We start from the raw sequence: 26,213 nt of genomic DNA, 5'->3' as shown, positions 1-26,213 counted from the left end.
ACGAACATCCTTCGAGTGTTTTTCTATGACCGTTGTGTACAGAATATTCTTCTGTTGATATTTCAGAGGCTCCCAATGTCAATTTGTGCGAAGGCATGTCCAACCTAAAATACACGCTTGTGATTGTGGATGTCTTTTTTCAAGGATACAAAAGAAAACTGACAACTTCAGTTGCACCATAAATGGCCGTTCTCAGCTGTTTAAGTACTTAAACACCTAGCTTTTCCATCTTCTGGCCATGCGATCACGTGGAAGTTTCGTGGTTTCTTTCAAACTCGCGTTGTTCTTCAGTTGCTGCTTCATCTTCGAATGCCTGGGCCTTGCCTGTCATTTCCATGAATGTGATGCTTGGCTTCCAACCTGGGCTCTTTCTTGCATCCTTGACTTCGCTATAAAGCTCGTCCACCTCTTCCAGCGTCAACCCTTTTGTCTCATAGATCAGAAAGTAAACAAATGCTATGCACAGAAAACAGCAAGCAAACCAAACAAAGAAGATTTTCGATTGTAGATTCGCATTGCCGGGCCCATAGTTGACCAAATAAGGCGTTGAAAAGCTTAATGCCCAATTAAGAAGCCAATTCGTCGCAGTGGTCATAGATAGCGATTTTGCTCTAGTTTTCAGAGGAAATATCTCGCCGGTCACGACCCTACAGTTTTTTAATCCCACATATTAGAAAAACTGCCTTGAAAGTGCTTGGGAAATCTCGGGAATGTGACATGAGAAGAGGGAAAGGGACACTCACCAAGCTATCGGGCCCCATGAAGCGGCGAAGAAGAAAATGTATATACAGATAAAGGCAATGGCGGCTTTTTGGGCGGCCGCGTTGTTAACGACAATTTCTCCGATACTGTCTTGGCTCGTGGTTGTAGTACCGAGAACTGCCACCAACAGCTGTGAGACGGTCATTCCAATAGCTCCCAAGAGTAGGACCGGTCGCCGACCCCATTTATCAATTGCATAGAGACCAGGAATGGTAGAACCGACATTCACGCAGTTAATGATTAGGTTAATCACGAACTCGTTCTTCACGCCGGAATTCTTGAAGAATTGTGTGCCATAGTAAATGATAAAGTTAATACCTGATAATTGCTGCAAAGCCTGTAGGAGACAGCCAGTAAGAAGACGCTTGGCCAGATTCCCCCGTACGCATTCACGGTAACCAGTATTTCCTAAACTTATCTCATACTGATGGTTGGCTTGGATCTCTGCAAGCTCCTGGCGTAGGGCGGGGTTATCCTCGGGCAGGCGACGGAGTCTGGCTAGGCTCTTCACAGCACCGTTGTAGTTGTCCTTTTTGATAAGATACCGAGGCGTTTCTGGGAGTAGAAAGACACCGATCACCAAAATAATCGCCCAAGCGAACTGGACTGCAATGGGGATACGATAGGACCCGGAGTCATTTCGGTCATGAGTCGCATTATTCACGACCGACGCAAGTAGAAGACCAACAGTAATTGCGAATTGATAAGAGCCTACGATGAACCCTCGGATCCATTTTGGTGCAGTCTCCGACTGGTAGAGGGGAACTAAGTAGATGTCAACAATCAGCAGCTGATATCTTTTCTCCTTTTCAATTGGCTTCCGCTGCTTATGTATCCCACATACGCAGAGAAGAGGAGATGATTATACTTACCAAGTGCAGAGATAAGCCCAACTCCAAATCCCGCAAAAAAACGGCCGGCAAGAAAGAGAGGAATGGCTGTTGCAGCCGTCTGCAGGGCGACCCCGAATACAAAGACACCGTTCGAGATAATCAACCCCCAACGACGTCCAATAATGTCGCCCATCGGAGCAGCGCTAAGTGCACCGAAGAAAGTACCCGCTGACAGAATCGATACTATAGCTGATGTCTGACTGGAAGTGATATTCAACTTGCCGGAGCTGTCTCTATAGCCGGTTGAGAAGGTTTGGGTCCAGTAAGGCATAGCGATAACACCGCTGATAGTGCCAGTGTCATAGCTATCGCAATTAGCATGAAATCAAAAGCATCATTGTCCGGGCATGGTTAAAGACTGAGCTCACCCATATAGAATTCCTCCGAATGCTACAAACCCGCTGATGACAATTGCAGGCCACGCCTTACCGGCGCTATCTTTTGGCTTTTCGAATAAAAACCCCATTTTCGGACACTTTGAAGGATGGTAGATTTTTGGTTGTGAAATAACGCGGAATGAGGGAGCGGGGGCCGGATACTTATAACCGGATAGCATTGATGCATAGGAACCTCAATGGGCCAGCATTGTTATGAACAGCCTAGCTGACCGATCTAGCTAGCCGCGAGCATACTGTAAAACCGCGGACGAGTGGATATATTCCGCGAATACGATCGAATTGATCATTGGAGACGAGAGAGCAAACAGTCGCATGATCAGCGGAGCGGTGGAGATGCTCCCAAAATTAATTACCGGAAGAGACAAGTCCGGTCGATGCGTTCAGGCCTACCATGTAATAGCTCAATGGAGCAGACTATTTCCATTTCCGTCTATATTGGGGTCAGGTTGTAGACCGTGCTACAATTACCGAAGTATCCGCTTGGAATGCGGTGAAACATATCATTACCTAGCGTACTTCTGACCCTTATACCGTAGTAAGAATAAGTCGAGTATATGAAATTTATTGGCTATCATATCATATTAGCACCAATAAGACTGGCCGGTATTGGCGATGCAGCTGGTATTATTGATCTAGACTTCTTTAATACCCCAGATACAGATGAGCTGTGTCCTATACAAACCCCTGTCAGGTCCCGCACAGCATTGTACGAGGTTTTCGAATGAGATCCCGAGTTCGGTCCGAGGAAACTATCCGATCTGCCACGGCCCTGGTTACACCCTTTTCCAAGCTCACTTGACCCATATATGATGAGCACCACGTCGGAACGTATTTTTGGCCAAAAGATCAATATAGATAGCCAGAACATATTGACTGACAATGCTGATCAGTCACCGATGTGGTATATATCCATGGCATTGTCCGCCAATCCTAATGCAAATGATTCACAAGTATATCAAGTATGTGATCCCGTCGAATTTCTTCATAGGAAAGCGTGACATGATATTTTTTTTTTTTTGGCAAATGATACCAGAAGAACGTTGCTAAAAAGGAGCGATCAAACGCTGACAATTATTTTTGTGGATGTTAAATACGATAACAGAACGAACTCCTATTAAAAATGGTGATTTTTTTTTTTTTTCATGGAGCACTAGCTAGGAAGCGATGTCTAATGGAAACTTCTCTCCTTCAATATTGTGCCCATTTTGGCAAGCGAGGGACTGACCCCTGTCACATTTTCGAAAAGACGACCTGCTTTTTCCAAACTCTGCAGCACTTTCGGGGAGACTGCACCAACCAGACACGCTGCCGACGATGCTGTTAGGGCTGCCATTGATATTGTAAACACGCTGTATCTGGTTAGCCAGTAAAAATCTCTTCGATATATGAATAAAATAATTTACCTTGCATACAATGTCCACATATTTGGTATACATATGCTGACAGATATAGCCGCACTTGCGATGAACTCGATGTAATTATCAAAAAAGCTCCGACAATGAAGAAGGAGGTCATCGGCGGCCTCCCCACTCATCATTGCCTGGTAGACTGCTGGCCAATATATAGAAGCCTTGAATGCATAGCATTGCGTATGCAAGAATTGCGCTTGCGCTGACCCTCTAAAAGGTATTGTGTCGCCATGATCACGCCTGTGAGACAATTCATCTGGAAGAAGATCGTACCACTCCTGCAACTGCCGCTCGAGCTCTGCTGCAATCACGGACGCATATGAGAATTTGGTTTGTGACAATCTTTGAACAGACAATGTGCAACGTTGAAGCAGCTTCCGCATCGCGATTTCAGCCACAAAATACGACAAGTCGTGCTGGCGCAGGGCTTGTTTAAGCATTATCTCTTCAGATCCATCTCCAGTTCCGCTGACAGAGAGAAGAGAAGGATGCCATATCCAGGTCTCGTAGCTGACTGGCACTTTAATGACTGAATCCATACTGCAAATACCACTGTCGACCAGATTCAGCTGGACAGTGATCTCGCTTTTGACCGGAGTTAGTTAAAATTCATCTTTTCTGCCGCAAATTTATTGATATCAAACGCAGGAATAGGGACTAGAACCTTTCAATCAAAAGCGCAGTCCAGTAGCAGTTTCCGAAGACTGATGTTAGAGATAACACATCCTCATCATCGCATTGACTAGGAATAGGCCATGAAGATTAGACAAGAGTGTTATTCACGTTCAATTCTGGGTGCTCACTTTCTCAGACTTTCTTGAATTCCATGTGAGGCTATAGCCACAAAATCATGTGCTCGACATGGTTGGGCGTAGCAGAGATAGTAAACGCTAAACAAAAGCAAACACTGCGTGCTTCTAGTACTGTTATCTGCCAAAACGCAATGGAGCATAGTTTCCGCCGCCTGCATGTATATGCTTTCTGGGAGTCTCATCTGCGCATGCGAAATAGACTCACATCCAGTCAGAGAACCTATGGCTAAAACCAGAAGAGCTAGGCAAGAATCTACGGAGGGCTGAAAGGCCGTTGATATCGCCTGCAGAAATTCATCCATATAATCGGCATGGAGAATCGGATACCAAATATGGATACGTTCAGCAAAAGCATCCAATAGTCTGCATTCCACCGATGCTTGACGTCAGTTGTAGGCCGACCACCAAAGAGACAAGTAATTTCTCTGCCACTTACTCCAGTGCCTGAGCCAAATCGATCATCACGGCTGTGATATTGCTCGGGCGAGGATGAAGAAGTCGGGTCCTTTCCATTTGCTCCAGTTGAATCGGTAATGATTGATCTAGGCTCAGAAGCGTTAAGAATGACTGGTTCTTGATGGTCATGATCGGGAATCCGGCCAATGGATGTTGATCATTAAAAAGATCGTTTGATAAATGCTCCTTGACTAAGAAAGTAAGGTTGGAAGCTCCATGCTCTATGGACTGGGTAATGTGGTCCAGTTGTTTCCAAATCTTGCATAACTCTACCGCAAAACTGCAATCTATGTTAGAAAACAGGCGAGTGTCGGCCTGGTGCAGCATGGTGTTCACTTACAGAGAGGGAGGGTCTGCATTCCCTTCGTAGCAACAATCTTTGCTCCGGTGCATACAGAACGAGCATTTAGGCCGCAGACCATCACATTTTGTTCGTCTTTCTCGACATGTATTGCAGGCCAGAGAACTCCGGTGTCGCTGACCGTTCCGTGGCAAGTGACGCTTAAGACTCATGGATATTCTGCACTCCCCTACAGAGTGATTTCAAAATTCATTTATAGTAGGCTTTAATCTAATCAAATTTGTGCTATTATATGACCTTTGTGCGTTGTGGAATTTAGAATGTAGGTTGTGGCTCAATGTAAATTCTGTATAAATTTCATTTTGGCAAGGTTGTACGAATAGGCTGCCGTAGGCACTGTCCTCTTAAGGAAAATGACAAAACCCGTTTATGGACGCTGGTGACCAATATGGAAGGTGGAAATTCAGGCCCCGTGATTAACGAGGGGCGTCTGATGTTGATGACAGGACTTCCAGTTGGAAATATGCATGGGTTAGATTCCACACGATCAGCTATACGCTAGTGCTCCGTTAATTTCCCGGTCAGTTGCTGAACGGGCGTTGTTTATCGGAGCACGAACGTCCGATAGACGACCTCGTTTTTTGTGACCGATGTTCAACAGTAAACCGACGTCACAAGACAATGCCAGATGCACAATTCTATGGGGTGGATAGCGCCAATTCTGGCGTTATGTATCACGGCTTGCGAAAAGTTACGGTCCAACCTAATGAAGGATTGGGATACTCCGCAATGAACAAGATGTAGTCACAACTTATCATGGAGGCATATATGGGGATAATTAATGCCAAGGTTGGGGTGCTTCACTTGCCCTGACTGGCTTGAAGTAGTAATCAGTGATCTGCCACACTATTATAGCAGACTATAGCAAAACTGGGTAAAATTGTCATTCCAACAGGCGCTTTACAGCAAGTCCAGGTACGGATCGAGGCACAGTTTAAGTGCCGACTCCCCAACAGCCTGTTCCCATACCACTGGGGTGCTTGCCGAGAACTCCGGTCGGGAGTGGTGTATTGTTAGCAAGGTTGGGTGAATGGGCACGGTGAATGAAGAAGGATTAGGTATTGGTATCAGTAAGTTGCCTCGCGGAAAAAAGGGCTTGTTCCGCGATGGCTTGACCAATAAAGATCATTAGATACAGACCAGTTACCACAAGGTATGATACTTCAATTCACCTCTGAATTTAGTACGATACTCTCCATAGGTAGCCATACGTCCATCGATCACAAAGACGCAACTTCAAACAGATCAGAGTACTATATCATCCACTGCCCCAGGGCGACAAAGCAACCTACAATGTGGTATGATACTTAGATTCAGATTCGATTGATTTATCATAAGCATGGCCATCAATACACATCGACCCGGCTTCTTCGCTTGCAATCAATGTCGAGAGCGCAAAAGAAGATGTGACAGAGTCAGGCCCAGGTGCTCGTCTTGCGCTGATTTGGATGTGGATTGTTTCTATGAGCCAGCTTCGGAGGGTCGACCATCACAGTACACCTTTTCACACCGTTTTTCCCTCTTTTGAAAAGGCTAATCAGATTACACCAGACTCGTCCAAGAACTCTCCAGCATTCGGGAAAGATTAGACCATATAGCACCATTAGTTGAGMCCCTCAGAAACCCGCCTGCATTCCGCAAGCGTGACCAATATTTGGATAATCAACCACAAGCCCCTCCGATCAGCATCAAATCCCAATCCCTGATGCAGACAATTGGCTTACGTTCGGATTTTGCGTCTTTCGTCTATCGACTAGAAAACACCACCCCATATATTCCCGTGGCTTCTGCGGAATCTAATCTTCTCCAATTACCGGAAGATAAAGTCACCGAGTAGGTCACATATCAATGAAACAGTTCAAAGGGAAGGAAGTAACGAAGACATCTCACCAACAGGACTCTGCGCATTTTTACGGAAAGGGTTCACATTTGGTACCCCTGTTTTCATCCGAGCGTCACCAACCACCTCTTTGAGACGAACAGCTCATGTTTCTCGCCTTCGACCAAGTCCTGCTCAAGTCTCCTCGTTGTATCAATTGCATTGACTCTGATTCAGACACAGTCATCCTCTATTCATTTTGAAGCTGCCTCATCGATGCTTCCAATAGTACTCCAAGAAGACAGCGTTGTAAGCATTCAGTGTTTGGTTCTCTTTAGTATATATTTTGCCTGTCGAATGCAACCACTGCAATCCTACGGATATATCCGAATAGCATCCTTCCGTATACATTCACTGTTCAGAAGGTATGTTTTCATTGCCGCAATATGAAGGGAAACGCAGTGTCGTGGTGAATTTGCTCGCCTTATGCAGCTAACTTATAGCCAGAAAAGCCTATTCAAAGATTTCCACTGAGTCCCAACTGATAAAACGCACTTACTATGCAATATACATGATTGAAAGGTCCGTATTTCATATCCGTGCGAGTTTTCTCTCCTCCACCACTTGAAACATACCTAAAAAGAGGCCAGTGAGATCTCAATGCATTTAAATCTACCTTCAGCGCGCAGTCGGTCACAACCCGGTGGCTTCTACGCACCTATTGCTTCTCCTATCTATGACAAGCATTGGGACATCTTCGCTGAATCTGGTCTTCCTCGCTCATGGTCGACTCCATCGGGGAATCCCCATAGTCATTTGCAACGTGATTCCTCACACCTTTCACAAGAGCTACATTTGCAACACTTGATAAATAAGCATATGGACTCGGTGACTAAGCTAGAATCAGAAAGCACATCCTCCGTGGGAGACCGCCTTTTCCTGCAGTGGCTATTAGATTCTTTGCCACCATTACCGTCCTTCAGCGCGACTTCAATATCCCAGGATATTGCCAATTGCCACCAGTACGCTGCTCTTCTTCGAGCGAAATATCACGCATATGAAGTTTCCAGCTACTGGCCAGCGATCTATCATGCCATTACACTTGATCTTTCTGTATCAGAGCTACTCACCCACGCTTCGCTATTTATCAATTCGATAGTAAGCTTTTTAGAGACAGCCAATTCCGCCATTAGGGTATGTGTTCCAAAGTCCTGGCCACTTGCAGCAAGGTATGTGTATATGGAATAACAGCAATTCCCTTTATTCTATGTTCGTTTGCTGATGTTTGACATTTGCACCTACGTAAGTAGCCTTTTCATCGTGTCCATGGTGACTATTTGGACAGTGGACAAGCTGCAACCCCAAAGTCTTTTTCCACCTAGTATCTGGAAACATCTCAAAGATACCTTGTATACTCTTAAGAGATTCGGCGAGCTTAGCCCGTCAGTAAAACACATGGGAGAAGTGCTAGAGAACAGGTTGCACAGTTTGTAGAGGTCAATGTTCAACACATATTATGCCTATGATACGCGATCATACGAAGTTACGGGTACATGCCCTTCTTCAGTAATTCAATATGAGGTAAGCATAAGGCAAAATTGATGACTTATAGTATATTTATATTGAGCGCATCGATGAAAAGTAATGAGTATTCCTCTAGGCCCCTCCCAGTGAAATGGAAAGGAGCAAGGAAGAACTACTAGATCCTTAAGAACAGTACTCCATCTAATGAAAAGGACATCCCGCTACAGACTTCAGCGTCGCGATACACAAGCTAACTTTCCGTTATATGACGGCTTGTATTCTAGGAGATGTTGGGTTGAGAGCATTCCCAGTCCAATTTTGGAGACTTGGGGCTTCATAGCTCAGTTTCAATCATACAGCTCAACTCCTTATGTCCATGTAGAACGCACCTCGCTTATACAAATCTGCACATCGTTGGTACTTCCACCTTCAGAGAAAAGCTGCGCATATGTGGCATTTTCGGGGGGGAAGATTTGGGCCGTCATCGTGGTTTCCCCTTGTCCACCGAAGACCTCCACGCTTGACCAATCCACGAAAATATGTAATTTTACAGTGTTATTCAAACTTGGGGAAAGAGGAGCATAGTAGAGACTTGGAAATGTGCTGTCAAATGAGATATCCCCGGATTTTGTTCGATCGATGAACACTTGCTGAGTTGTGAAATCATATCCTATTCGTGTCTGCTCACTGAAATCTTCAGAGGCTCGAACAGTGATTCCAAACTCAGATTTTCCATTTGCTGCCTCCGTGCTCGGGAATGTCAACTGAATTTCCACTGCCTTCCCGATATCACCGAGATTGTAAATATTAGTCACAGAAGGTAAGGTCAATACACTCCTGCTCCGACTGATAGCCTTCCAGCTTTCTTCAGGCTGCTGAACTACAACAATACTCTCATCGATTGTTTTCAAAGAAAGCTGACGAGGAATGGTCATTGCACTGCGCCAAGGGCTCGTTGGTATGGTAGCACCATACTGCCAGTTGTTCATCCAGGAGATAATCGTCCGTTGATACTGGGCCAGGCCATTGTAGCCTTGGGCAGCGTAGAAGTCTGGACCCCAGTCTAGCCAGTTTGCGTTGTTATTTGTGGCTGGAGAATTGGCAAAAGAGATTTCGTCAACATTGATATGGCCCCAGCCCCCCGTGGCGAGGTCAATAATCTCAATCACGGCACTTTGGTTTTGAAAGGCACTGACGTCCCAGCTTTGCCAAGTAAGTTGTTCACTATTGGATCCAGTTGTAGCGTGCACAATACTACCATCGATCTGGAGGCGAATTGCAGTTTGGTTGATATTGTCCCCTCCTCCGACGAGAAAGTTTATGTACTTATACGAAACATTGAAAGGAGGTGATGTCAGAGTTCCTGTAGTCAAATCCCCATTCAAAAATGTGTTGACCAACTGCTTTCCGAGGAAGCCTGTCACCGGGTTCTGACCTGGCAGAGTACCAGCCGTGGGGGATGTCCCTATGAAGTCGCCAGTAGCCACCCATCCGCGATCGGCAAAGGAACGGTTTCCCTCAAAATCTTCGAATATCAGACTACCATCCGGGGGGCCCCCATCATGTATGCTCTTCGGATCTGGTGTAAATATGGACCCATTGAAGTCACCTACGAAGTTTTGTATGCCCGAACCCACAGTTCCAGGCGGGCCTCCAGGATTAACACCGACAATGGCAGCCCATTTAACCTTTGATTTATCTCCATCAACAGGCAACGGGAAAAGGTTCGGACACTCCCAAACACCTCCAACAGCGTTAAAAGGTCCAAACTCACTCTCCATGTTCCATTGCTTGAGATTTGAGGATGTATATATGAGGAGCTTGTGAACTTTTGCAAGACTGATAACAGCAACCCATTTTTCAATAGGTTGATGCCAGAAAATATTTGGATCCCGAAAGTCAAGATACTGGTCCTGGTATGGGCTAGGAGGATCCAAGATGATAGGATTGCCATCATCGTAGGTAGTCCATGTTGCCCCATGATCCAAACTATAAGAAATGGACTGTGCTTGCTGCTGATCGCGAACTTGCTTCCCACTCGGCAAGACCTGCTGTGACGGATACTAAACAAGAAGCTACATAAGTTCAATGAACTGTCAATTTCGATCACGACACTCACATAGGAAGTATACATAGCCACCCAGGGCGGATGTCCCTTGCGGCCGAAACCACTGGTATTGTATTCGTCGATGACCACACTTCCAGAGAAAAACATCTCAGTAATGTTGTTTGGGTATCCACGCGCGAGGAGGGCGACAGGTTCTTCTTTCCAATGGGTGAGATCATCACTGGTGGCATGGCCCCAGGACATCGCCCCCCAGGTATTGCCACCTGGATTGTACTGGTAATACATGTGGTATGTACCATCAGCATACACAAGGCCATTTGGGTCGTTCATCCAGTTCTGTGCAGGAGTGTAATGGTATTGAGGACGATAGAGTTCCGTGTATGATTCTTTGGATTGGGCTGCATCAACCTGGGACACAAATGCTCCCAGAAGAAGCACCTTCAACAGCATCCCGAAATTCATCGATTTCATGTTGAATCGTTTGTCTAGATAAGCAGTATGGAAATTTTTATTTGGCTGCTTGAGGAAAATAGACATTATTTCTGTTTTATATTTGATTTTTCAGAGCAAGACTTCGAACTTACGGACGAAGTCATTAGAAGCTGACGCCTCTGCTATGTCCTCGCTAGTGGAGAAAGTGCGGAGCTCATTGCTCCTTGACTTGGTCTAAGGTTTTTTTAAACAAAAAACACAGCCATTGACGATGTAGAGTTGAAACAGAAAACCCTTAACAATCAAGAATTTCGCGGAGCATATCTGAGGCTCCGCGTGACAGCCCTCCGCAATATCTTATCCCGCACTTTTCCCCAGGATCGGTCAACGGACTCGGTGATTAATCGGTCATTACATTCCTCATTATGCAACCAAAGCTTGAACTCTTTGCTATGCATTCTAATCGTTTATTGCTTAAAGCATAATAAGAGGTTTCGCGGAGTATAACCGAGATCGGCAACATTTATAAATTGGTATACCAGACCTCCCGATGCATCACCTATCTATATACACTTTTAGTTTAAGTTTGCGACCGATGAAAATCACTGTTTAACCATATGCTGAGCTTATGGGTTACGTTACATTGCTATTATCTCGGCGAAATCGTGTTTTTCCACTACCGGACAGTTCCTTGTTATGGGGGGTTCGGTTGTCACATCATATTTTTTCCATATGTTCACGCTAGTATTTCTGATAATGAAGGTTGTCGCTAGAAGTCTATTGGAAAGATGAAATTAGCTACAATGATGGCATTATAAATACTTCATGTCTGCGACTGTTGAGAACCTAGTTCATTACTCATTCTACCAAGGCACTCTATCTTCACTTCCTCTTTGAACGAGCCAAATTTTCCACTTCGCGAGCCATATCCCATATCATGATATCCCTAAGAATTGCCTTGGCGATTAATGCCCTTTCATATATTTGTGCCCTCGTTGAGCTAGCGGTGGCGGATGACTATCGTCCAACCTTTCATTTCTGCCCGGCGGAGAATTGGATGAATGAGCCCAATGGGCTGATTAAGATTGATTCAACATGGCACTTATTTTATCAGGCTGACCCAACAGCAAATGTATGGGGTAATGAGTGCTGGGGCCATGCAACCAGCTCCGACTTACTCCATTGGGATCATCTGCCTGTCGCAATTCCAGTCGAAAACGGAATTGAATCTTTCACTGGCACCTCTTATTATGATGCTAATAATACATCGAGGTTAGGCACGTCTACCAATCCACCGTACTTAGCCTTTTTCACTGGGTATACCTCTTCGAACGGAACGCAGGATCAGCGCCTTGCTTACAGCACAGATCTTGGGACAACATGGTTGAAATTCTCCGGTAATCCAATAATATCGGCAGCTCTGGAAGCACCTCATGATGTGACTGGAGGCCTCGAAAGTCGTGATCCTAAAGTGTTCTTCCATGAACCGTCAGGAAAATGGGTTATGGTCCTTGCGCATGGTGGCCAGGACAAATTAACATTCTGGACGTCACTAGATGCGAAAAGCTGGACGTGGATGAGTGACCTGCTAGCTTCCCAAATCGAGGGATTCCCATCTAGTATCACTGGATGGGAAGTGCCGGATATGTTTCAACTACCTATCCAAGGCACTAATGAGACCACCTGGGTTATAATCTTTACACCAGCTCAGGGATCTCCGGCTGGTGGTAACGGTGTTGTGGCACTTACGGGATCCTTTGATGGGGAAACATTCCTGGCTGATCCTGTGGACTCTTCAACGTTATGGCTAGATTACGGTCGTGATTTTGATGGTGCTATGAGTTGGGAAAACGTACCTGCATCAGATGGTAGGCTAATCATCGCCGCTGTGATGAACAGTTATGGTTCAAATCCTCCTACCAACACCTGGAAAGGGATGCTTTCCTTTCCGAGGACATTAACACTCGAGAAAATCGGCTCAAAGCAATACTTTCTTCAGCAGCCAATCGCTGAATTAAGCACAGTCGATAGCACTCTCGCAAGCATTCAGAATCAGACAATTGCGCCAAAACAGACGTTACTTTCATCAATTCACGGAAGTAGCTTAGATGTCCGGATCGCTTTTAGTGTTGATTCAGGTGCTACGCTGTCACTAGCAGTCCGAAAAGGGGGATCTGAGCAGACAGTCATCCGCTATTCCCAATCAAACTCGACGCTCTCCGTTGATCGAACCGCGAGTGGGGATATCTCCTATGACCCAGCAGCAGGAGGTATCCATAGCGCGCAATTAGCACGGGACAATACTGAGCTAGTCTACTTGCGAGTTTTAGTCGACACATGCTCCGTGGAAGTGTTTGGAGGACAAGGAGAAGCAGTTATATCTGATCTTATATTCCCTAGTAACTCTTCTGATGGCTTATCTTTGGAGGTAATTGGAGGGACGGCCACTTTGCAGTCTGTGGAGGTGTTTTCAGTCTCACTTTGATTGACTCCTCTGCGGTCGCTGATAGCGGTAGTGGTAGAACCGTCCGTTGCACACAGAATGAATTATACTATACTTCTTGTCAGATTCAATAAAGGACAAATACGGCAAATCTCCTTCAAGACTTCATCTGAACCTAATAGCAAATCTGATATTTTATCGCAAAGCTGGGCCTATTCATTTATTGCTAATCAGTGCGGAAAAAAAACCCAGGCTGGGACACTTTTGGTGACTACCATTGCGCTTACAAGGTTATGCTGCGTAAATACCTTGATTTTACTTTCATGTAGCCTCCACGTCCTCTCCGGCAACGCATTGCAAAAAATTACTTTGCTTTTGCAAATCTGTATCAATCATGGACTCGCTAGTTCTAAGTTAATCTACACGACTTTTCCACTATGAACTTCTATATTAATGCCGGTGATGAACTTGATTTTTCATCAGATTCAAGGAACAAGTATGCTTTTGCAACATCAGAGGCCTCGCAAAGACGTTGCAAAAGAACCTTCAAATGAATTGAGCTCTGTTTTCAGGTCTTAAAGCTGACAATTTCATGGTAAATGTCGAGCAATACAACTGAACAATTTTTTAACTTTCATACATCGAGTGTTCCACTCTTAAAAACAATACATGTTGAAATGAACGTCGCCAATACATTCGGATATATCAAGTAACCTTTTTTGCTATCAAGTAGGTCATAAAATATTCAAAGTAACAAGAGGTTTCCCCCCACCCGTCAAAATCGGACAGACTTAGTATCGTACCAACGAGCTCACAAACCTAATCTGTATCCCAGGTGTCACTAACAGTAGCGGTAGTTGTACCACAAGCTGCAGGAACAGTGTAGTCCCTGTTTGAAATGTCTTCCCATTCAATGGTTCCATCGGACTCCTCTCGGATGAACTTATACTCAAATGATTGTCCAGCCGGGAGTGAAATTGTCACAAACCAGAGATTGTCAGAGCTAGTATAGTCTGCTGCGCTCAACGCAACGGCGTCACTGGTGTCCCAGTCACCGAGTTGGGAAGAAGATCCGGATATGTAGATATTTTCACCGTAGGTTGTAGTCGCGATCAGGTCGAATGTGACGGCGACTGCGGTTGGTGTTGAGCATGCTGTGCTGGTCTTCGTTGTCGTCGTTGTTTTGGACGTACTGCTGGTAGTAGTGCTGGAACTGGTCATTTTACTTGTTGTTCCGGTTGCGGTAGTAGTAGTTGTGGTGGCAGCAGTAGAACCCCCGGTAAGTGTAGCAGGCCATGTTGTAGCTGTTGCCGTGCTGTAGGTTCCAGTAGCTGAAGTTGCGACGCAAGTTGCAGGTACGCTACTAGCAGAAGTCTCGCCCCAAGCTGCTGGTACTGCTGAGTCCCGTCGATTGACGGCTGACAAGAAAGCTGCATAAGACCAAGTCAGATTTGCTGCCGAAATGGATACTCCGGTACTCTTGTCATATTGCTCTGAAAGGGTGAGGTTTGACGGAGCGTAGGTTTGCTATTGTAGTGTCAGCCAAATTCTCAGGCTTATGATAGCGCAGCTGGAGTTCATACCGCAATGCTTAAATATCCATCGGCGTATGTCTTCACAGCAGAAACGATGCTTGAATAAGCTGTAGACGAAGAAGAGTAGGTACCAACAGCGGCAGAGGAGTATACATCCTCGAAGAATGCTAGTGACGTGCTGTCAATTGTAATGGAACCAATTTGATTCCATTGATATAGAGCATCATAGAGGACTTCCGCAGCAGCAAATGTACACAAAAACCAAGGATTTCCCCCGACGTAGCTATCTTCAGGATACCTACCGATTGCTACACCTTCGCCTTCCGCAATACCACTATTGATGGTGTAGATGGAGCGGAAGGCATCCGTTACAACTTTGTGGTTTGCCAAAGCCCTAGATGAGCAAGGCTGGAAAGTAGTGTCATCACAAGCAGCCTCGGGATCAAAGGTGTGGATAGTTCCCAATAAACTGTTAGCATCCTTGCCAGATCGACTGCTGTCAAAGTTAGCAAGAATGAAGCTTCCCGTCCAGAAGGACTGTAGATAGCAAAGCACTTCAGGAGCTTGAGACGCGCAGTTGGTGCAAGTCTTTCCCAGGGAAGTTGCAAAATTGGCTCCTTCAACTAGGGCACGGTGCTGCACGGCGATAGTAAAGAATGACGAGCCATCAACTTCTTCCCACAGATCTATTCAAAGTCAACATTCTCTACCTTGGTCACTTTTCCTGGGTTTGGGATTAGAAGTACCATATCCAGTCTGATTCCAATACTGGGTCACATAGGCAAGGTCATTTTCAACGACCGGCCAAACGTTGCTCAAAGCCCAAGAGCTGTATCCATTGTCCTGGGGCAGGATCAGCACACACTATTGTAATTTATTTTCTTGCGTGATTTAGATTCAGTAAGCTTACCACTAGCCACTGGCCATAGGCAATCAAAGCCGTAGCTCTAAGCGCAGGTCCGTCTCTTTGTGGACGTCCCCAACTAATTCCTCACTGTCAGCAGCCCTTCAGGATACTTTTCGGGGTGATACTAACGCTCCGGTATAAGCAGTCATGTCCGCATTGAATTTGGGCTCTCCAAGACCACCAGTAGACAGATCTCCAGACGGATTGGACACGGTCTGGAGATAAGCCTGAGCGCTAATGTATTCCTCAATGATGGTTTGCAACGAAGTATCCCCTGCTATAAAAAGCTCAACAAGCTGTTTAATTGTTAAAGCAGAGTCACGAGTCCATGTATAAAAGTCTAAGCCATTTGTCAGAAATGAATATATGCTCAGCGTATCAGAGGTTCAACATACAATCCGGGTTGCTCGTGCTTGGGCTAGCAATCACAATCCCGGACGCTGCACCAGATGCCAGGGCCCCTGATGAACCAATGTTTGCAAGAATTCCTTCCAAAGCAAATGAACTCTCTTCAGCGATCCAAGAATCCAAGGTACCAGTCACCCTGGCCTCGAGCCCAGATGGAGAAGCAAGAGCTCCATAGAATAGAGGCAAGGCAGCCAGAGCTAGAATGAGACTTCCAGTCATTTTCGATCAATCTACAGTTGTGCAGTTCAAATTCTTATCGATGTAAGCTCATGGATGAGAAAGGAAAGAAAGCTAGAATGTCTGAAATTTGAATCATTTTATATGCTTGGAACATTAACCAATTTCCGCTCTCAAATCTCTATCATTACTCAAAACCCAGTTGTTCACCATGATTGCTCATAATTGATACATGATATCGTTTTCTGGTCGACAATCAGCAGTCCAAACTATGATAATTGCATAATTGCGTTATTATTCCATATTAAAGTGTCGGTATATCCCAACTTTAAAATTAAGCTCATGCAAGCCACAAGCTTTATGGACCAATCCTTCACATTAAATTTGCACATTTCTGTTGGTTTCATACATCTAGCAACTGCCGGTAATTTTCCGCGGTTTTTCCGACCCCTGGAAACTTGTTTCGTCAGCTTTAAATGCAGATTTGACTAAATTTCCGTGTCCGAGTGTAACACCCCTCTCTTTAGATGCAGGAACGGGATAAAAGCTTAGCAGACGCCCAAATCAACGATATGGCATGGGAAGGCGTCGTCATCTTATTTGCGGAGAATCACTGAATCATTCGCGCAGCCACAATTGATCTGCATTGGTCGCTATAGTGACGAAGTACTATGTCAGAAATCACTTCCATTTTTTGGCAGTATTTGTATGGGCTAGGTTGTGCATTTTGAAATAAATTAGGAGAATAGATTGCTATCGTCATCTAGGTAACTTGAAATAATAAAGTATGCCGAACATGCCTTCAACAACCGAGGTACCATGCCGGCCAATTCTTAATCACTAATAAATCAGATATTTGTATCTCTGAGGATAAAGCTCAGCCATTAAACTATGTCCCAACGAGGCGATTGGCCGGAGATTTGATAAACCGGCGACCTACTTGGGCAGCGTCGCCTATCCGGGCAACAAAAATGAAGGTATATTTGGTAAGATTCAAAGGGATGCTAATTTCCGAGGTGTGTAGCTTATTATATATGTTAATCACATGAGCTAAACTGATAATAATCTTTGTCCAAGTTGGTATCCGCGATTCCTGAGGTTTGAAACTTGCGCAATAAACTATGATCTTGTATATTAAAGAAGCTAGATAAGTCCTCCATGTACTCTACTAGAAATTCGATTCAGTGGTTTTAATAACCACGTACACATCAAGATATCGAATCACAATCACCGATACCTACTTTCTGACAATTATCTTGTTCTTTTCCCCCGATCGCTATGCAGGTTATCATGTCGGCTAGAGCTAACATAGAGCAAATGAATCATAAAACCTGGGGATCTCCGCATTCGCAACGAGCTAGCTACCATTGCCGTGTTGAGCCGGGTAAATGACTCAATGATGTCGCTTTGGCCACGCGGTCCGCGTCCAGCTTCCTCTCCTGCAGACTATCCTACCAAATGACCAAAGAACAGAATAATTTTTTTTCAATAACGAAAATTTACAAGTAGCCTAATCAAATTACAGACCTCTTCTAGGCATTTAACAGATGGCTCCAAGCAAGAAGAAGGAACCAGAATCATGTGATGATGCATGCCATTCCGAAAGTAGTGTCGCCCAGTCAGCACTAGTAATAGAGTGATTGACAAATCATTAATTCGACCCCTCTTGTTTCTTAACGCGGTGAGTTCAAATCATCCATTTCCGACCTCGCGATGCTTTCCAGAGCCGGCTTTGCAAAACGGGCCTCGTCCGCTTGGATTCCGAAGTCAAATCGACTTACAAGCGTCCGTCTGACACCAATTTTTCATTTATCTACCAGCCGTGTCTGCCCGAGATATGCAAATCGGTCTGAATTTCGGCCCAGGCGAACAATTACAACGCAATCAGCTAAACATGCTGAAGCTGAAAAGTGAGGGTTTCTTTAAAAGTTGCCATATTGTTATGCTAATAGATACAGATACACTACAGCATTCGCCCTGTTTGAAGGCTTGTGGGAGGTAAGAATAGCATTGTAAGCGACAATAATAATACAATCTAATTTATTAGGCCGGTGTAAAAACATGCTTCGTCAATCTTGGCTCCGACCATCCACCAATCGTTGAAGCTATTATCAGAGGCAAACGAGAGCGACCACACAACTGGCCTCGATTTATAACATGCCCAAGTGAAATCACGGCAATATCCATGGCTGATGGCTACGCTCGCGTGACTGGGCAGCCGCAGGCAGTAATTGTCCATGTAGACGTTGGTACTCAGGCGCTTGCACATGGTGTTCACAACGCCAGTGTTGGCCGTGCGCCCGTCTTCATCTTCGCGGGTCTCTGTCCGTACACGGAATCTGGAGAATTGACGGGCTCCCGAACGGAATATATGCACTGGCTCCAGGAGCCTGCTGATCAAAAGGCAATTGTGCGCCAGTATTGTAGGTATGTTGGAGAAATCCGAACTGGGCTGAATGCGAAAGAAACGATAGGACGTGCACTGCAGTTTGCTTCTAGCTCTCCGAAAGGTCCTGTATATGTTGCTGCAGCCAGAGAAGTGTTAGCTGAACAAATCCAGCCGTACTCACTGGAGCAAGCTAAATGGGCTCCAATCGGACCTAGTGCGTTGCCGGATGATGCGGTTCGCGATATTACAGAAGCTTTAGTCAATGCGAAGAAACCGCTTGTGATTACTGGATATTCAGGTCGTGATCGTCGAACCCCGAAACTCCTGGTCGAACTTGCCGACAAGATTCCAGGTCTTCGAGTTCATGACACTGGCGGGAGKGATATGTCTTTCCCTTTCGATCATCCAGCATCACTTGGATTCCGTCTGGGTGACAATAAAGATGCCAACGATGCAGACGTTATACTCATGCTCGATTGCGACGTGCCGTGGATTCCAGCACGTAACCCGCCGCGCAAAGATGCCATTTTCTACCATATAGACGTCGATCCATTGAACCAGCAGATTCCAGTCTCATTCTTTCCCGCACACGGGCGTTGGAGGTCGGACTCATACACTGCGCTCACACAGCTGCTTCAACATCTGGATAAAAAGTTTGTTGATGTACGGAAAAATCCAGAGTATACCGCACGCAGGAAAGCTTTAGCAGTACAGCACAAAAAGCGATTGGATCTTATTGACAGCCTACCGCATCTTGAAAACAACGCGGCACTAGATGCGCACAACATTGGCCGGCTTTTGCGAGAATGTCTACCGGATGATACCACCTTCGTAGTGGAAGCTGTAACCGGATCTACCCTAATTGCCGACCAGCTCCAACCCAGTCTTCCTGGAGGCTGGATTAATTGCGGTGCGACTGGTATCGGCTGGAGCAACGGGGCAGCCCTGGGAGTGAGAATGGCGCTTCACGATGAAAGGAAACCCGGTATAGTATGTCAAGTCGTTGGTGATGGAAGCTTCATGTGTGCATCTCCGACAAGTGCCATATGGGTTGGGTATAAACACAATATCCCTATCCTGACAATAGTGCTGAACAATGGGGGTATGTATAGGCCAAGTTGTTGCCATTGCATGATGTACTGACTGTGCGATAGGCTGGAAAGCACCACGCAAATCAACGGAGCTGGTATATCCGGAAGGACTCAACAAAGATGCCACAGACGACGAGCTAAGTATTTCCATCAGCCCGTCTCCGAGTTACTCGAAACTGGCCGAAGCTGCTGCTGCACAGTCTGATTGGATGCAAGCATCTCGAGTCACAACGGTCAAAGAACTGCGAGAGAAATTGGTTGAGGCCGCTAAACATGTACAATCGGGACGTGGTGCGTTAGTAGAGGCTGTCACTATGGATTAAACCGCCAGTTAGTTTCAAGATCATAGAACACAAGTAGAACGTTGAGCGAATCGTTTCGATCCAGCTAGAATGCGTATACATGAAGCTTTCAGGAAGCAGGATCCTAATTTTAGAATGTGCCGAGGTAGCCTGGATGATTCGAATAGCTAGAATCGTGAGGCTGCTCACTACGGCTAGCCGTCCATCATAGCTCCGCTATCGTAGAGAAAATCGTCAAAGTTCCAGCCCAAGTCCTGGAAGATATCATTGCTGAAAATATCGGCACCTTGAAACTCGAGGGGAAAATCGCTGTTGCCCTCATCCTTACTTCTTCTTGTTTGAGCAATCCTCGTTGATAGAGCCTCAAACTTCCTGATACATTGTGATACGTATGTACTCAGATGTTCATGTGCTCGGAGGGCCGACAAAACATCATCCCACGACTTCGACACCGACTCGGTGAAAAGCTCAGCCGAAAACATTGCTGCCAAAAAGTGGGTTCCTGCGATATGCAAATAGTAGATGCGATACCACCATGGCAGGAGACCCATTGGCTCGTAAGGGKCTAGTATCTCGATGATCATCTTTGTGAGCTTTTGTGCTGCCTCGACACAAACTGTAGCACAGTCTTTGATAACCCGATCACTTAGGCTCGATGGGTTAGTTGACGTTTGATTTTGCACCATGTCAAAGTTGATAGAGTAGACACGTGCCAAGAGCGGTCTGAAGAGGAAAATTCGCTGTAGAAGAAGTCTTATATACTATAATCAGTACTAGAAAGCAAAATAAATCGAGATAGTGCGATCTATTCATCCCAAAGATGGCAACGAGTATGTCTTACCGAAATTGCAACAGATACCCATGTGTCCGAGAGACCCTATCAATGACCAGTGGGAGATTCTGCAACTTCCAGTGAGTAGGAAGTTTACTCTCCCACCTATCAAGACAAGTGTCTAACTGCACTGCCACAGAGTGGTACTGTTCTTGTCGGTATGGACGTGGTAGACCCAACTTAGCTCCAAAAGTATTCCGAGTTTGCGTCTGTGCTAATTGGATTTGGTTTCCAATCTCATAAATTTCCAAGTACAGATGTTCCATGTTACTTTTGTCTTGTTGACCGTCATTTAAAGGTGTGGGATCGGATCCTTCAGTGCTTTGCCATGGAAGGACCGGGAATGAAGTGGATATCGTGCCGAGTGACCACGACACGCATCTAAACCTCAGTCAGTGTAAAGTACACGACGGAGGTCTAATAACCTGCCAACCTATCGAGTCCAACACAGCTTGCCCATATCTGTTGTTTCAGTTTCCGATCCTTGGTAGACTCCTTGGACGAAGAGTCATAGGCGAGAAAGCAGCGCAAGCTCTGAGCAATTCGCATTGCTAAACCCGCCGTCGTCCAGGTCTTTTGTCGATTGTTGGTACAGTGAAGATATCTATTCATAAGCATCAAGCATTGAACCATCTCGAGCGAGCCAGACTCCCACAAAACTCTTTCTAGAGGAAGAAGCGCCCATGCACGCAGAAAATAGCTATTGGCCTCATCATCACGCTGTTGTACAGGGATCGTTTCCTGCCTCTGTACCGCTAAAGCAAAGACAAGATTAATTATACTGAGTTTAAGTGTGCAATTGCCGTCGACAGAAGTATTGTGCGAGTTGCATATACCCTCGTAGTCGCGTAAAAACTGTTTTTTGTCAAGGATTGACTCGATTGGGTGGACATGTTGCCAGTATACACCCACGAGTCTATCGGCATATGCACGGGGAGGTAACTTTGTGGGCGATCCAATACCACTACCTGAATGGCTCCACTCTATTTCTCCAAATAGTGGTGCATCCACAAAGGGGACTAGACTTGTAATGACTGGCGACGGAGCGAGGCCCGCTCTGTCGTCTACTGCGGCTGTAATGTCGCCAGCAAACTGCCCATACGGGGTGTAGTACGCGCGATCGTCCTCCGGAGCCGGATTTTGAGTATCCTCCACATGATTCAGTGAGTATAAAGGTTCAGCAAGCTGTGGGTCGTTTGACTGAGAGTTCGAGACAGATGTAGACGGTCGGTCGACAACATGACTGCGTATGGGTGGTTCATATCCTGTTGCGGATACGCGTTTTGTTCGGCGCCTAACTATAAGAGGCTCGGATTTGTACATGCATTCTTTCCTCCTTTCCAGACACCTTGAACATTGTGGGCGAACACCGTCGCACTTAACCTTCCGCCCCCGACAGGCTTGACAAGCATTGGCAATCCTCAATCGTGGCCTATGCGGTAATGAGGACGGTGCATCGTGGTCATCATCCGGCTGAAAGGATGTATCCATGACTTCTCCTTTGCTGACTTCCATAAAACGAGGGAGGAGACGGCGATACTTGGAGAAGATGAACTTCGTCAGCTCGGTTCGGATGTTGTTGCTGAGGAAGGAGCAAGATCCACTGCGGAAATCAATATTATTGGCTTTCTTTTAGAAAAGCCTCTAAGCCAATCATACTTCTTGCCGACGTCGGCTGCTCAGCCAATGATATTAGTTTCCGTCCCCCGACAGAACAAGTTGGGCCTTTGGGTTATCAGCAAACCTGCTTATAGAGTCGATAACCTGTAGACTGGCTGTTCCTGAATATGATCGGTCTATATGTAATTAATTTTTCAGGCTACGCTTATTCTCAGTATCAATTTTGTCCATCTGAGCTTGATATCAACTAGTGGACATTTAGCCATTGGCCGCATCGATAGAATATGTAACATGTTTTCACAAATGAGCAGCAAAACGACAAAGGATCCCGACATCGAGAAAACGCACGCACGCATTGATAAAGCGGTCAAGGCACAAAACGGGACCCTTTTGTGTTAAATTTCAGAAGGATGAGTCAGAAAATCTAATAAATTGGTGCTCAACTAGGAGTGGTTCCTTACGGCCATCGTAACCTGGTCCGTTTTCGTCGTTACATTTACTTCTTCAGCATACTCTGAGTCATACAAGAAGTCATAGATGAGTTTTCATTAGCACCGAGGTTTTATAGTTGCAGTTTCTATCTTCGTGCTTGGCTTAGCAATTGGTCCTGCTGTACGATGTCCTTTGGTAAGCCGAGCCAACTAAACTTGTTTGTCAGAATAAGAAGAATATCTGACGTAGATCTATTCCCAGATGACATGGACAGACCAAAGTCGAATCTCTCGAGGATATGGAGCAAGGGTAAGCATCTTTTAAGGTAGATTTATTATCCCCTTTGTAGGCTAACAAAAAATTCTCCTAGTGTTCAACTTTGCAAAGACAGCAATCGACCAATCGACTTTGAAAAAGTTCATCACGACGCTCATGCCATGTTCAACCCCGATGATTAGAAAGAGAGTGTTAAGCACGTGGAGTGAGGAATATGCTCGCCATTCTGTCGCATTTCCAGTGTCATGCCGCAAATAAGTAGAAGAAAGTATGAGAATCACGCAAGAAACGGATTATTGATAGGAATACTCTAGTCAAACAAGACCAATTCGGTCCGGTCAATCATCCTGCCATTGTTAAGGCCCAGGCTGAGGAGAGATGCATGCCCAGAACAAAATCTAAAGCAAATACATTGACGCCTGAACACCTTATTGAAAGACAGATAACGCAAAGAAATAAGGACACATGAATAGACATGCGTTATACATAGTGGCACAAGACAAACAGGGCCTCGTTGACTTACTCGCAGATCTTGCCTCGAATCAATAGCGATGTGAAGTGTAGGAAGCAGTTGACATGGGCTTTGTACGGAAGCCGCTTGAATCGATATCCATAGGAGATGATCCATAATAACGAGCGACGGCTGCGGTACGATCAAGGTCCATGGGCGTGGTGGGGCTCAGTGCGATGACTTGTGTCCAACTCATGTCATTGAAGACTCTGACTTGACCCATAGAGCGAATGTTCCTATCTGCGACAGTCTGACAGCATTGTTCAATCGCGTCTGAAATAACATTAATGATGAACATAAACAGGCGTCAATCAACTTGGGACGTCATACCTGTGCTCCATGGTAGCTGAATGTAGCGATTGTCGTGCAAAAGTCTAAGCAACTGCTTGACCCAAACACGGCAAGTCCATTGCCTTTCTCCTCGAGGGAGGTAACGGGTATCCATGAGTCGTATAGACGAGGCATAATGCTCAAGAACTTGAATACCGGGCGAGTTTGAGATCTTCAGACACACAACCATAGTTCTTGATTTGATAGGATTTGTTACTTTCCGAACCTCTTTGTAGAGATCCAGCGGAGCTTTTCCTGTATCTGTGGCGTGAAGTAGATGACCCTGCGGCGGGGAGCTTCCTGTATTATATAGAGCCCAATGCTAATGCCGTCCTTAGTATCTGCTAAATGCAAGTTTCCAATGTGGCGGAACTAATCGATAATCAAACATACATATTTATTCCGTCCGTCCACAGTACGTAAATATTGAAGGGTGATATATAGAGAATTCTGGGTAGTCATGATGAATGTGTCTCGGATTTTGTTCGAGGTATATAAAATTGAATCTTTGAGCAGGTATGACCTTATTGTGATAGGTACCTATAAACTGAATTGCTGTGGATGACTATTAACGATATGTTTCTGACGTGAAATTCGCGGACTCTCACGGCTACGATTATATTATATTTCATTTCGAATATCCGCCTATGCCTCGAACGACCTGAAACACACCCATCACTTTTTATAACCCTGACGCCGGCACTGACTAGGGTCGATTGGCGATATGACTCGAATATTATGTAAACTATTGGATGTTATGCTCAAGACATCCAAGGTTCTGTTGGTCTCTCAAACAGCCATTAAGAACGAACCCAATTTATCCAATCATTCAATACTAGTTTTTTATGCTACTGCCAAAATTGGCAAATCAACGCCGCTGTTACAGTGGCTTGGGATGGTTCAGCGGCTAAGTTGGCGGCTATCATAAAATTCGTCACTGGCGAGCCAAATAGAAAATGCACTGATATTTAGGTAATTTTAGGCATGAAACTTCAAAGAGTTTCAAGTTAAATGTGCCTATTTATAAATGGTAGTCCCCCAAGAGAAGGGTTCACTAACCGAGTCCCTGGATTTGACATGGATAGAGGCGAATGTACCTAGCTAATCAAATTTTTTTTGCGTACCTACCTATTAGCTGGCGAACGTCGATCGGTGGCATTTCTACACGAAGTGAAATAGCGGATTGGAAAAGGCCTATCATCTACAAGGAGAACTCCTGGCCGACTCTAGAAGTGTGATTTGATATCGTTCAATTGCCTAATACGTGAGTATTGAGAAAATCTACAGCGTCATCCATTCCTTGTGGTGAGTTGAACCAGTGTCCTCCCCTGGGGTACTCTTTCCACTCAACCTGTGCACCATACCCACGCAAAATGTCCCGTAACCCACGGCCATTTTCAACCAATACTAGCGGATCGTCAACGCAGTGCTCAAGCAACATTGGTGTATTTCGTAGAGTATTGTCATGATCGGGAACACAATCCAAATCGAGTACATCTCGCATCTCGGATAATGTTCTACCAGCAAATGGACAGCGACAGGAGAATCCTAAAAACGCTCCAAGCCTGCCGCCTTGAGTTGCTGGCACGTCTAGATTGAACAGTGTGTGGACGCTAGTGGCTGCGCCCATACTTATTCCTGCTAGGACGATGCGATCAAACCGCCCTCCTAACAGAGAGGACTCGCTGTTTAAAATGTTTCGTATAGCTGGAACAACCTCTTTGAGCCCAATAGCCTGGAGTCCTTCGTGATCGGCAAAATTTCGGACATTCCAGACATCAAACCATTGCGGCCAGATGTCTGAAGACGTCGCACATTGGCGTTTTGGGGCCTGAGGGAACACCCAGCGGAAAGAAGGAAACCTATCAGCTAGTGTTTTGCCTTGGGAATCGCGCCAAAAGTTTAGCGCCCGAGTAAAGTTGTGTACATTGTCGCCACGGCCGTGCAGAAAGACGACAGTATGTGTATGTGGTGCCTTGGGGGCGATGGCGATGCACGGAATTTCCGTCGAGTCCGCCATTTTGAG

The 26,213-nt window shown here is 45.5% G+C and overlaps 6 protein-coding genes across 6 annotated transcripts; 2 read left to right on the top strand and 4 right to left on the bottom strand.

Moving 5' to 3' along the window:
- Positions 1 to 244: 244 nt before the first annotated feature.
- Positions 245 to 2,121, bottom strand: BHQ10_008348 (uncharacterized protein; the record flags this gene model as incomplete). The annotated part of the gene is made up of 4 exons (XM_040881143.1): positions 245 to 554; positions 744 to 1,527; positions 1,635 to 1,960; positions 2,024 to 2,121. 4 exons carry the CDS (start codon positions 2,119 to 2,121, stop codon positions 245 to 247), a joined length of 1,518 nt encoding a protein of 505 aa, XP_040736850.1.
- A 6,681-nt stretch (positions 2,122 to 8,802) lies between these two features.
- On the bottom strand, positions 8,803 to 10,973 carry BHQ10_008347 (uncharacterized protein; the record flags this gene model as incomplete). Its single annotated transcript, XM_040881142.1, has 2 exons — positions 8,803 to 10,497; positions 10,554 to 10,973. The coding sequence occupies 2 exons, from the start codon at positions 10,971 to 10,973 to the stop codon at positions 8,803 to 8,805; spliced, it is 2,115 nt and encodes a 704-aa protein (XP_040736849.1).
- An 898-nt stretch (positions 10,974 to 11,871) lies between these two features.
- On the top strand, positions 11,872 to 13,419 carry BHQ10_008346 (uncharacterized protein; the record flags this gene model as incomplete). Its single annotated transcript, XM_040881141.1, has 1 exon — positions 11,872 to 13,419. The coding sequence occupies one exon, from the start codon at positions 11,872 to 11,874 to the stop codon at positions 13,417 to 13,419; it is 1,548 nt and encodes a 515-aa protein (XP_040736848.1).
- Positions 13,420 to 14,196: 777 nt separating this feature from the next.
- Positions 14,197 to 16,446, bottom strand: BHQ10_008345 (uncharacterized protein; the record flags this gene model as incomplete). The annotated part of the gene is made up of 6 exons (XM_040881140.1): positions 14,197 to 14,904; positions 14,961 to 15,598; positions 15,659 to 15,755; positions 15,823 to 15,895; positions 15,949 to 16,159; positions 16,215 to 16,446. 6 exons carry the CDS (start codon positions 16,444 to 16,446, stop codon positions 14,197 to 14,199), a joined length of 1,959 nt encoding a protein of 652 aa, XP_040736847.1.
- A 2,143-nt stretch (positions 16,447 to 18,589) lies between these two features.
- BHQ10_008344 (uncharacterized protein) lies at positions 18,590 to 20,207 on the top strand (the record flags this gene model as incomplete). Its single annotated transcript, XM_040881139.1, has 3 exons — positions 18,590 to 18,831; positions 18,904 to 19,895; positions 19,948 to 20,207. 3 exons carry the CDS (start codon positions 18,590 to 18,592, stop codon positions 20,205 to 20,207), a joined length of 1,494 nt encoding a protein of 497 aa, XP_040736846.1.
- Positions 20,208 to 20,380: 173 nt separating this feature from the next.
- BHQ10_008343 (uncharacterized protein) lies at positions 20,381 to 26,207 on the bottom strand (the record flags this gene model as incomplete). Its single annotated transcript, XM_040881138.1, has 4 exons — positions 20,381 to 20,909; positions 21,028 to 21,399; positions 21,452 to 22,261; positions 25,552 to 26,207. The coding sequence occupies 4 exons, from the start codon at positions 26,205 to 26,207 to the stop codon at positions 20,381 to 20,383; spliced, it is 2,367 nt and encodes a 788-aa protein (XP_040736845.1).
- Between the last annotated feature and the right edge of the window lie 6 nt (positions 26,208 to 26,213).

Source organism: Talaromyces amestolkiae, assembly GCF_001896365.1.
Source record: "Talaromyces amestolkiae strain CIB chromosome Unknown scaffold19.1, whole genome shotgun sequence".
NCBI lineage: Eukaryota > Fungi > Ascomycota > Eurotiomycetes > Eurotiales > Trichocomaceae > Talaromyces > Talaromyces amestolkiae.
Note: the sequence above shows the minus strand (reverse complement) of the source record. Positions and strands in the feature narration are given on the sequence as shown.